General features: G+C 35.5%; 1 protein-coding gene across 2 annotated transcripts in view; it reads left to right on the top strand.

Moving 5' to 3' along the window:
- Positions 1-13769, top strand: part of LOC149790763 (uncharacterized) — a 305048-nt gene that overhangs the window by 268463 nt on the left and 22816 nt on the right. For both annotated transcript variants that reach the window (XR_016423898.1, XM_089972831.1), the window contains exon 12: positions 6138-6650. Coding sequence is in view for 1 of the 2 variants with exons in the window: in XM_089972831.1 (XP_089828957.1) it covers positions 6138-6641 (504 nt within the window). In the remaining variant the exon portion in view is untranslated. The remainder of the gene's footprint in view (positions 1-6137; positions 6651-13769) is intronic.

Genomic DNA, 13769 nt, shown 5'->3' with positions numbered 1-13769 from the left:
TTCAGTTTTCATGGTTACATGGGATCATTTACAGGAGTCGCATAAATTCGGTTCTCATTGTTACATGGGATCATAGGAGGGAGTGAAGTAAATTCATTTCTTAACAGTACATGAGATTATTTATAGGAGTCGCGTAAATTCAGTTCTCATTGTTACATGGGATCATCAAATAAATTCCCTTCTCAGCATTGCATGAAATCATTTATTGGAGTCATGCAAATTCAGTTCTCAGTATCACATGAGATTATTTATTGGAGTCATGCAGTTTCAGTTCTCAGCATTACATGAGATCATTTAATGAAGTCATGCAAATTCAGTTCTCAGCATTACACGAGATCATTTATTGGAGTCATGCAGATTAAATAATGGTTTTATGTTGATAAAGCTTTGAATAACTTTGATTTCCAGTGTTCTTAGTGATCATTTCCTGGACTTATCCTCCCTGATTGTCCATAATTCATAGAATTAGTTTTTACAGCAATTCTTTTGGATAGGTTTCTTGTATTTTAACCCAGTTTAGCATTGTAACTTTATCATATAGAAAGTTATTGCCCCTGATTACCCAGCATGCTTTGATTTCCATAGCATTGTAACATTATGGTGTACTGATGGGACCTTATCATTGAGAATGTTGTTGCCCCTGATTACACAGCATGCTTTGATTTCCTTACCATTGTAACTTTATGGTGCATTGATGGGACCTTGTCATTGAGAAAGTTATTACCCCTGATTACACAGCATTCTTTGATTTCCTTACCATTGTAACTTTATGGTGCTTTATGGGACCTTATCATTGAGAAAGTTATTACCCCTGATTACACAGCATTCTTTGATTCCCATAGCACAACATTAGTATGTAATATTGGATTACAACCACATTGATCATGCCCATTTGCATGGATGAGACCTTGAATGAATTCAACTGGTACATGCCGCATCATTATTTAGACGAGCTAAACCAATTCTTCTAAATTGCATATTACACGCAATCTCTTTTGACACTCAATTTAGGCCAACACAAGTATACTGTGTGTAGGTGACATAGACTTGGCAATATTACAGTATTGGTTCCTGTTTACTGCATGGCAAGTTACATGTTCATGATTGAGGCCCATTTTTAAAGAAATTAGTCCTATATTTTGTTTAACTTAATATAATTTTTAATGTTCTTTTGCATTTCAACTTTTTGCTTAAAAGCATAACTAGAAGGATTTTGCATGTGGGATCTGCAAGTGTAAATATAATATTTAGCCAAAATAAGCAAGAGATAACACAAAATGTCCAGTTGTTTAGTTCCTAAAAATATTTCCATTTTGGTCAAATGTACAAACGTTGAACAGCAAGGTGCATAAAGTTTAGTAAAATGGTGCCAAAACATTGAAATAATATTGCAATCGTAGTTTGCAGTTGTAGTATAGATGTTAAATGCTTTCGTTCTCACTCTTACAGAAGGTGCGTTTGTCGTCATCTAACCTGTTAGTTCTTTTCAAAAAGTTATTAGTGACAATTATTCTACGAATTAATTTAAAATTAAAAGAGATCAACTTTGTATCCCTAATACAAAGTTTCACCAGACTATAAGTCTGAGACCAATCCGCACCACTTATATTTTTTTAAATAATTGTATCCATTCGTTTTGCCTAGCAGTGTGTTGCCCCTTTACCTTTTTAAAAAGATCTTTGTAAACAAACTTAAAGGAGTTTTGTTTTTGAAAGTTCATTATTATATCCTCCTGCTTATCAAACTAGTTGTGAGCCAAGTGATTTTTGATTGGATCTTTCCAAGATTTTGGAATTTTGGATATTAATGAAAAGGCATCAGTTTTTTTTGTGATCATTTTAAAAGGTATTAAATTACAGCGATCATCAACTAAATCAGTAAGAACTTAAATACCTGTTTTATTTCCAGGATTTATATTGATGGAATTTGACGGGGGGGGGGGGGAACAAAATTTAAAAACTGACAGATAAATACTCATTTGGATTTTGCGGATCCTCTATTCCAATTCAATACTGCCAAGATAAAAGCTCTCCAAAAAACCGTTTTTAATGAGCTTACCAATTTTCTTCCAATTTTCTCCTCCCTAAATTCCAAATGTTCTTCATATTTTTTAGTACAGTTTAGTTCCATATCGTGACATATTCTTTGATTGGAAAATTCATTGTTTCCAATCCAAATAGCATTTGTTTTTATTACGTTACATTTAAGTCCAGATAATTAAAAAAGGTCTTGTAAGATATTCATAGTTGCTATAAGAGAATGCTGAGATTCAGAACACAAGCATCATCCAACCCCTGACCAAGATCTCAGAATTTGAGAGAATGCATCCACGTATGATTATCTCTCTAAAATTGAGAGAATGCATCCAGGAATGATGAATTCTCTGAATTTGAGAGATGCATCCAGGAATGAAGATCTCTTTGAATTTGAGAGAATGCATCCAGGAATGAAGATCTCTTTGAATTTGAGAGAATGCATCCAGGAATGAAGATCTCTCTGAATTTGAGATAACACATCCTGGTATGAACACCTCTATGAATTTTAGAGAATGTATGCTGGCATGACGACCTCTCACAATTTGAGAGCATGCATCCACATATGATGATCTCTCTGAATTTGAAAGAACACATCCTGGAATGAACACACCTCTCTGAATTTGAGAAAATGCATTGAGGCATGATGATCTCTATGAATTTGTGGGAATGCATCCAGGCATGAAGATTTATCTGAATTTAACAGAATGCATCCAGGCATGATGATCTCTTTGAATTTGAGAGAATGCTTCCAGGGACTCGAAAAAATGGTTTTAAACACCCTCTTTTAAAACAGCTGAATAGAAATGTACTAACTTGCACAGAAAGCTTGTTTCAATCAAGGCCATTCAAGTTTATGCAAATGATGCTGATCTCCATCCAATATGGCTGCTATTACAAAAATGTATAATAAAATTGTAATCTGTTTAGTTAATATGGAACGATATATAATAAAATTGTAATCTGTTTAGTTGATATGGAAAAATGTAGCATTTTTTACTGATAACTTTGTTATGGCACAATGCCTCTATTTCAAATATGTTTCATCTGGTAGTAAGATTGGTAAGCGACAGATTGTCATAACCTGAAAGAAATATCACAGATATATTTGCATCAGTAAAATGCACATAAGTATCATAGTAACAGTCCAGTTTCTTTTCTGAAGGATTTGTATTCTCTACCCCAGTGGCTGGTACTAACATGATAGCACCTGGCTGGCCACAAGTTGGTATTTCAATTCCATAGCTTTCAAATTATAGACAGATGGAAACTCACTAATGAAATCCCCAAAGCACTTTTTTCCAAAAGTTTATTTTCCACCAAATATTGGACCAAAATATTTTTTTGTATTTCTTGCTATGTTAAAGAAGACTCTGCCTCATATTTTCTGCCAAGCTAGTTCAATGCATCCCTTTTCAAGAAGTCGAACTGTTCCTCAGTAGGTTTTGAAATTGCGATCTCCGCTTTAGGTGACATTGTGAAAACTTGATGGTTTAACTAAAGATTCCTAAAATGTGAAATAATACATGGAACTTAGAAAATTCCAAAAACAAGGTGAATGTAAATCTCCAAAACAAAGTTTCCTGAAATATTTTAGAGAAATGCTTATCCTATGGACAAGCGCACAGTGTCAATGAACATGTCAAGTAGTAAATGAACATGATTTTCGAAAAGTTCAAGTTCAACTCAGAGTTTTCCATAATATATCATGAATAAAAAATTAAAAAATAATTTAAAAAATACAAACAAAAAATACATAAAAATGCACTGAATTTTCTCTCTTCTGCATGGAGGACACATCTCTAAAGGATACTAAATTTTCTACTCTGGAGAACACATCGGTATATACACTCATATTTCTGTAATCTGGATGGACAACACAACTCTATAGTACATTCAATTTTCTATACTCTGGATGGAGAATACATCTCTATAGTACACTCAATTTTCTATACTAGGAATGAACAACACATGTTTATAGTACACTTAATTTTCTATACTCTGGATGGACAACACATCTCTGTAGTACACTGAAATTTCTATACTTTGTATGGAGCACACATCTGCAGAATCCACACAATTTTCTATATTCTGTATTAACAACACATGTAAAGTACATTAAATTTTCTGTGACATATATGAACAGCACATCTCTACAGTACACTCAATTTTCTATAATCTAGATGGATAGCACATCTCTACAGTACACTCAGTGTTCTGTAATCTGGATGGATATCACCTCTGTACAGTACACTCAATTTTATATAATCTGGATGGATAGCACATCTCTAAAATGCACTAAATTGTAATACTGAGTATGGACAACATATATTAATAGCACATTAATATTCTATGTTCTGTATGGACAACTCATCTCTGTAGTACACTCTATTTAGTATACTCTCTATGGACAACTCATCTCTGTAGTACACTCTATTTTGTGTACTCTCTGTGGACAACACGTCTCTATAGTACACTCTATTTTGTATACTCTCTGGACAACTCAGCTCCATAGTACACTCTATTTTGTATACTCTCTGTGGACAACTCAGCTGTATAGTACACTCTATTTTGTATACTCTCTATGGACAACTCATCTCTGTAGTACACTCTATTTGTATACTCTCTATGGACAACTCAGCTCTATAGTACACTCTATTTTGTATACTCTCTATGGACAACTCATCTCTGTAGTACACTCTATTTTGTATACTCTATGGACAACTCATCTCTACAGTACACTCTATTTTGTATACTCTATGGACAACTCATCTCTGTAGTACACTCTATTTTGTATACTCTATGGACAACTCATCTCTGTAGTACACTCTATTTTGTATACTCTCTATGGACAACTCATCTCTACAGTACACTCTATTTTGTATACTCTCTATGGACAACTCATCTCTGTAGTACACTCTATTTTGTATACTCTATGGACAACTCATCTCTGTAGTACACTCTATTTTGTATACTCTATGGACAACTCATCTCTATAGTACACTCTATTTTGTATACTCTCTATGGACAACTCATCTCTGTAGTACACTCTATTTTGTATAGTCTCTATGGACAACTCATCTCTATAGTACACTCTTTTGTATACTCTATATAGACAACACATCTCTACAATACGCCCAATTTTATATATTCTGGATGGATAAACACATCTCCAAAGTGCACTACATTTTTTATGTTCTGTAGGGATGAATCATCTCTTTAGTACATTGAATTTTCTATACCCTCTATGGATAACACTTTTCTATAGTACATTCATCTTTCTATTGTCTGTATGGACAACAGACTAATTTGGTACAGGTGTTTCTTCAGACATGTTATATTAATGTTGTTTCTTGCGTGGCACCCGTAACATTGATTTGACCCGCATAAAAACTGTGCCAAAACTTAAAATTTATACTCATTTCCCTTCAGGTATTGATATTTATAATAACATTTGTATATATTGTTAAAAAATCATAAATTAATTTCTCTCCTGAACTGTCTTATTTAATCGAACAAAAGAAGATGAGTCCAGCCCTAGCACAGACACCCTTCTCATTCATACAAAGGATGCCAGTGTACAACAACTACTTGAAATGACTCAAGGTGGAAACACAGATAAGCGACACAATAATATTTCAAAAATCAGCATTATCTACCAATTTGTTGAAAATTATTCTGACATGGATGTCTTTCAACCCATGACACCAGTCTTAATTACTACATTACTATATTTGCATTATGAACCATTGAATGACAGGTGAGGAATATCAGGCTGACTTTGGGCCTCTTGCTTGGGATATTCCATTCCATATTCAAGTCAACCATTCCTATTCTTGTTGAACTGCAAGTAGCATGATTAGAAACGTTGTATATAAAATTGTATTCCATCACACAGCTGATGAGATCAGGATATGCACATAATCTAAAAATAAAAATGCATTTGTTATCTTGATACAAACTACACTTCAAAAAATAAAAACTGCAAACCGATCATACATTAACATTTCTTGACAACATAAATGTTATTGCATTACTGTTTCCTAATGTGGAATTAGTACATATAAAAATTCAAAATGAACCGATATTTGTTTTCTTTCATAGCTAAAGATTGAACCAGTTGGACGGATATATTCAAGAGCATCAGATCAGACTACACCTGAAGAAAGTCAAATGTCTTTACAGAGAAGAGCTTTGCCACCAGGAAAGAAATATCATGTCTTTTTCAGTTACTCTAGCGCAGACATACAGTGGGTAAAGAAAACTGTGGAAACTCTAGAAAATGACCATGGATTTCTTTGCTGTGAATATGACAGAGACAATACTCCTGGTACACCATTATTACAGTTTGCTAGTGATAGCATCAGAGATGCATACAAGACTGTTGTAGTTATGACTCGAGAAGCTTTTAAGAGTGGTTTTGTTGGACTTGAAATTGACATGGCCATTGTTCAAGGTTTTAACGAAAAGAGAAAGTGTGTTGTCCCAGTATTACTGGAAGACTGTGAAGTTCCTGGTTACATGGGTGTGTTAAACTATGTTGATGCTCGGGATTCCAAGATGAGAGACATCTGGTGGCCGAAGTTGTTAGCTGAGCTGGAGACTTAGGGTGGGCATGTAAGTTACTATTTATGATTATTTTTCTGCAACCTTTTCCATTATTTCTAAAACCGACATTAAGATCAAGGGACGTTTTAATTCCTTTTGAGATGCTTGTAATTCCATAGAGTAATTTGTACTTACTGGTAAATATAAATGTTTCTGACCTATAACCTTTCATCGATCTCTTCTGCATTAAAATCCGAAATACCGGCATTACGTGCAATAAGATGTACATGCCAAATCATCTGAATAATACAGAATGTTTGAGAGATATTGGTTATAAACATGGCTAGGTGCCAATAAAACTAGATAATATTTAGGTTTCATCACATTATGAGCCATGTAATTCACACTGAGAAAACCTGCTATTTTTCACAGGCATATGAATTAATCTGATGTTGATTGGTGACATCTGTGGGTCAGCCAAATTTTAGTCTTAATCTGAACACAAGATTTGATAACGTCAGTGTTGTAAAACGAAAGATGCCTACACAATACTATATAGGATACGGTAGGTGAGCCTTATGTGATATGCTATTCTCATTTTGTTTGTGATAGGATGCAATACTTGACTCATCATTTATGTGTATTATACTTTAAAGGCATAATTGATGTATATTATGTTTAACAAATCTGTGTTGTATGGTTTCTAATTAATAAGGAAAATCCACAATAGCTGGGCTTGTCCATAGCTCCATTTCACCCTTCAAATTATTCCAGCATCCAAGCTGCTCACCAATATTCACCCAAGTCTTGTTTTTAGGTAAAGTATGTTTTTCCTCTCAGATTCATGTTAAACATGCAGGCCTGCCTCCTTTCATTCCCTCTCAAATCAATTTGTCCCCAAGGTGCAAATGTTGCATTATTATATGTCACAAGCAAATTTATTGAATGTATGCCATCACTATTTTTGTATTGTGGCACCCCACAAAAAATGTTTGAGTGAATTTGACAACTAAATAAAGAAGTGGCATTTCTTAATTTTAAACAATATTTGAATGTAATTTGAACCTAATTTTTTAAAAATCATTTTCTTGAACCTAACATTTTTCCTTTGAAAATATTTTTATTATTTCCTGCACAGATAGGTAGTTTCCTGCACATTAAAGTCTTCTGTCTTTCAGTTTTTTATTACATATATGTATTATCAGCATAGAGTCGCAATAGTATGTAGACCACTCCGGTGGCCTAGTGGTTAGAGCATCCGCCTCGGATGCAGGAGGTCGTGGGTTCGATCCCTGGCTGAGTCATACCAAAGACTTACAAAATTGGTACTTACAGCTGCCTCTCTTGGCACTCAGCATTAAGAGGTTAGTGTTAGGACTGGTTGGCCTGGTGTCAGGATAATGTGACTGGGTGGGACATCATGCTGCATATGTCTGCGGCATGATGCCCAGTGCTAGACATCAATATAAACTGCCACATTGCAGACATCGTAGTGATATGATTGAAAAATTGTTAAAGCTATGTTAAAAATCCAACAAAACGCACACACTCAATAGTACATCTGATTCAGTGTTGTGAAAATACAGAAATGAAGATGGGCAAGAAAGAGAGAGAGAGAAAGTAATGAATCCATGATTGTGCTCCAGTCTATATGCATCTGTATGTTTGGATGTAGAGAGCATAACACAAAACTTTTAACTATGCCTGGAAAGAGGTATTGGTTCTGAATGTTCCAAAATATTTATGAAACCATCTTTTCTATCCATGTTAACTGCAATGCACTTTTCTAATATAAAGTAATCTTTAAAAAAAAATTAATGCAATTTTATGTGCTTATGTTTCTTTTCATCTTGTATGTGTTTATGTAGTACTTGTTCAGAAGAAGAATAATATATAAATGGTTTTCATTCGATTGTTCGACATCTGTTTCTTTGAATAAAGCCAGGTTGGCATTAGTAGTAATATTTTTAGTACATATCAAATCCACTTGGATATGAAGATCACCCCATAATCTATTAATCATACTACATTCCCAAAACAAATCCACTATTATTTCTAGGGAGTCGTTACAAAATGTAAATTTATCCGTATCATTAGGATGTATTTTATACCAAAAATATATTCATCGATAGAATCCAAAATAATATTGCAGCCATTGTAATACTGAGATTTTTGTTGTTTTGAATACTTTAGAATATATATTTGGTCAATAATCACTAATGAAATTAAAATTTGGTTGCATCTTTTTTACAAGTTGGTGAAACATTTGAGTAGAAAAGTAATTTGAAAGACTGTGCAACCTTTATCACCGTGAAGAATAATTTGTAATTTATAAGGGATAAAATGTCTGACACTTTTGCCTTTATTCAATATTAGGCTTAAATTTCTACATAATGATTTTATAGCCTCACCATGGAATTTTCATGGATGTTGTACTTTTCTTTACTACTTTGGTAAGAGAGAATATCGGTAATATAAATGTTTTGTTCAGTCCATTTCTTGTACATGATGGGTGCTTTCTTTGCTCTTATTAGTGTTTTCATCCACAGGTTTATGGTCATAGATCTTATCTTGTCTAAGGTATATATTTTTTATTAAAAGTTTAAATCCATTAAAACATCATACCAAACAAATGTTTCATCTTCTTTGATAATTTATCTGTATATTCATCTCCAATCTTGACAGTATTTTTTAATTCTCATATTTCATGTTCAAACAATTCAATTCCTTTAGTTATAAGAATACTATGAATCCAGGTTATTTCTAGTGCTAATATACATGTTTTAATATCTATCACGGTGACTGCTAATCCCCCTATGTAGATGTCGTTTATAAGATTGGAAGAATGGTGAAATGTATGAAAACCGGTATCATTGGGACTTTAATCACCCACCACTGTATGCAGAACACACGGAAACTAATCTCTCTCTCTCTCTCTATGTATATATATATATATATAGAGAGAGAGAGAGAGAGAGAGAGAGAGAGAGAGAGAGAGAGAGAGAGAGGAGAGGGAGAGAGAGAATATATGTTGATGATAAACTAACTTGGAATCAACACATAAATCAAGTCTGTTACTTTATAGCCTCTTGACTAAAACCACTGGAAGGATTGAAAAAATATCTACCAACATATGCATGAAAACTATTTCTAGTCAACTTTTCATATTACCTATTATGGACTACTGTTGTACTATGTGGGGCTCATGCTCACATTAGCATTAACCATATAATCCAACTCCATAAGAATGCAGGAAGATTTATACTAGATGTCAGTTCATTAAAACAATATGGTGACATGCTTAAGTCTTTAAGCTAAGTCCCAATGAATTTTGCATCATAGGTTTATTTATTTCTATAGAACTTCTCCTAATTTAATATACACTCCCTCAGTAAACTTCTTTAAGATCAAAATCAAATCTGTGTTTAAAACTACCACAACTAATACTGAATGCACCGAAAAGGGATCTTTTGATTGGAATTAACAACCAACTGAAGCAGGCTGACCGTATCACCCAGCTGTCTGGCTCATAATCCAAGCCATGTGGTAACCGTGTTGCTTCATATTAGATATCATCAAATACCTCGTCAAGTTCACACAAGGAAAATTAACATTACCATTGATCTTATTTGTAGATCTGTCCATCCGCCTAACATTGCAATCGTCCACACTGTCATTAATGTGCCCTACACCTGTAATGTCTGTGTTTTTTTTATTTTTATTGACAAACATCCGTACTGATTCTACAACATGATCACGCGTTTACAGCTAGCCATTTACTCTGGGCTTACTCTCTTGAATGGTACCATGACAGTCTTGGAGAATATATTAAAACAGATATCGATCATGATCCTGGCTATAACAAACCTCACACTGAGTGTGGTGATAAACCTCATGATGCTTCCTGCTCAGATCCCACTATAGAGCAGACTGGGTATAGCTTCACTGTAGCAGTTCAGGAATTTATCTGGTTTTGTTGAAGTCGGAATGTCTGCCTACCTCATCTTCTACAACAGTATGTAGGGTCGAGGCCTCACTTATTTTTTTGAATATGAAGAAGTCTGTCTTTCCTTCCATCTTCCCCTCAAAAATGGAATTGCAGAATCTCTCTGCCAAGATTAGTGACCAAGGCAATTCAAAAGAGTCATCTTTTTTTCTGAGAGTCAGCTTCCAGTGTTCTTTGCAATCTTGCTCGTATATGACCCATTCCGACACTTTCTTCATGGATATACGAGCGTTATACAAGAGCTCCGCTGCGGTCAATCTGACTTCACCTGCTTCTGTATAGTAGTTAAAGACAGTCTGAACTCCATTTCGAAGCTCATTCGCAATATAGTGACTACGTCTGTGTTGTTGGACATGACATTTCTGGTGCTTTTTCATGCTTGCTTTCATGCTTGCAGACAAGGCAGGCAATGCACAATTCCCTGCGAACCTCTTTCCGGATCATCTCTGCTGTTCAGTGGCGAGAGAGAGAGAGAGAGAGAGAGAGAGGAATTGAGGAAGGAGGCAGCCAAAGAACTGTATCACTAGCTATCTGCACAGCAACCATCACCCTATACATCATTTGCGATTCAGCCTCAATGACATGGTGACTGGAGATGAGGAGACACAGGATGCTTCACACCAAAACCAGCCTTGAGTCAAATCTAATATATGAAGACTATCTGTCCATCAGTTTCAGAGGTAGTCTTGTAAAAGGGATAGGAAATAATGTTTCTCTACCATGATGTCGACATTCGCTCACCATTGACTCATGTCCCCCACCGACAGCAAAGAAATATCAGGTAGGTGCCAAACTCTTGTTAGTTTTGTCAAACACAGTTGGATAGATATCTTTCCAGCAAACAATTAGGTGATCCAAAATCGCCTCAGAGAGCTTTCTTTCTCATTTTACCAACCTTCTCCCCTTTCATCCTTTGCTGACAGAAGTACATTCAGAATTGCTTAAAGAAACACTTTTGTAGTGAGACAGCTGGATACATCCAAAAGTGGGCAATGCAGATTGTTCGGAATCCACAATTACTAGATGTTTCCTCCAAGTCTTTTCTAACTAGGTTGGCCTATGACAATCAACATCATACTGACTCTCCCTGAGTCTGAATGAATTCACCATAAGTCTCCATCTGCCATATTTTCTCGTTCCTGTCCATTCAGCCTGATGGAAATTCCTTTGTATTACATACCGAGGAAATTGTTTTGAGTTTCGCATTTGAATCCACCTTGATTATAAGTTCATGAGCCTTTATGAAACTTCGATTTGTCCATCTGGACAAGGATTTTCTCACCCCACCCACTTCACCCTAGTACAACATCACCACCTTTGGGGGGTCCAAATGTTAGTCCTTGCATAATCCTTTTCCAAGACAAAATGTGTCACAACCAGGGAATTTCGGCAACCTGCCCAATTGTTTTCTGCAGCAGCAGACCGTCTCCTGCTCAGTAGCCTCTGCATCCACCTTATGTAAATAAATTGGCTATCTCAAAAGAATTCTCTTCCATGCCACTCGATTACAGGATTAGCAATAGGATTATGATATTATTAATCTTGTACCAGAGGCGCAACCTAGGTTGGTTCACAACTGGAATATCTTTCAAAAAGTCCACCCATCTAACACCAGCCTTTGATGCTGGCAGCGTACAGTGGGGTCCTGAGGCCACTGTTCTCCACATCAGTCTCATGGATATGAAAGTTTTCATCAAAGCCTTTCATTTTTGGAGCGACCATATTCAGAGCAAGTTATTGCTTTTTATGTCAGACAAATTAAACAGGGCAGTTCTAAACCACCCCAACTCTACATCATGCTATGGGCATTCTGCCGTTGGTAAGCACAACACAAGATCGGCATCCATAGTAGAGATATTTCATGGAGACACAGTGTCTTAAATGACTATCTATTCAGGATGGATTATATTCTCCATACTGAATGGTTCCGCCATAGTCATGCATCAGATTTTCTTGCTTTGGAATCATCAGATGATTGATACAACCTTTTGGAATCACAAATTGTCCACTTTTGTTTCCCCAGTACAGGATTCTGAGGATTGGTGCATCAACACTCTTTCTCTCAGATGGGAGGGTCTGTGGCTCTTTGTCTATCCCCAACAATCCTAGTTCCTAAGATCTAAGATGATACCGAAATTAAGGGGCAAAAAGTGTGAAAGGATTCGTCTTGCCCCTGTCTGCTTGGACAAATCTGAATTAACCATATTCTCTATCTAGTAAATAGAACTACCCAGGAAGATCTTGTCTAGCCTGAATCTTCTCAAACAGCCTTGGACCCACTCTTGCCTGGATCGTCTTCTCCAACATGCTTTCACTTGCCTAGAGAGCCTTGCAGCATAAATAATTCAACCATTATATAAGTGCATTAGCTAGAAAGCCCTAAACCTTAAATGCTTACAGATAGAACTGGCATGTTTTAAGGGACTGGTGCAAATTGAAACACATCATTCCTTTGAGTGCCTCTTTGTCACACATAGGTTACTTTTTCTTTGCCTGTTCCAGGAAAAGTGTTGGCTCCAGTTACTATTAATAGCAGGTCCCATCATAATGGTAGGGAAGATCATGGTCATCACAAAGGCTTCTCTGAACTTATCGTCCAACTTTGACTTTATCGGCCTAAATTACTCATATTTTCATAAGAGGAATCTTTTCTGCATTCTGATGTGGCTGAATTAAAATATTATTCGATCTCACTGAAGCTCATTTCACACAAGACATCTTTCCTGATAATGTTTGCTTTGGCAGTGTGAGTGTATCACATTCCATCTCTGTCGAATGAGCTTATGCCAGACCCAATTAACATCAGCACAAGGTCTGGATGGGCACCTTGTGCAGTTTTCACTTGATTTACCCGTAAATGTTATGTGGTAAGATCACATTGTTTTTTATTTCCAGACTTAACCACGTCATCTTTGGTTATGATGAATATATGGATCTGATTTGGGCTTCATACAGGAAAGTATTCTTGCATCTAAGACATTCAGGTTTCTACCGTGATGATGAAAATCATAAACTATCAGATAAAATGTAAAATTCAAATTGTTGGACATCTAATGATAAACATTTTTTATTACTAATTTTGACCTAGGAAAGCTTTGAGACTACCAATTTCTGTATTACATTTTTTGGAAATTTACTTTCAGTTGACACCATATATCTACTATTCGCTTCAAAAATTATTG

The sequence above is a fragment of the Sinohyriopsis cumingii genome, chromosome 10, assembly GCF_028554795.1.
Source record: "Sinohyriopsis cumingii isolate HCF-2022 chromosome 10, ASM2855479v2, whole genome shotgun sequence".
Classification (NCBI taxonomy): domain Eukaryota; kingdom Metazoa; phylum Mollusca; class Bivalvia; order Unionida; family Unionidae; genus Sinohyriopsis; species Sinohyriopsis cumingii.
Note: the sequence above shows the minus strand (reverse complement) of the source record. Positions and strands in the feature narration are given on the sequence as shown.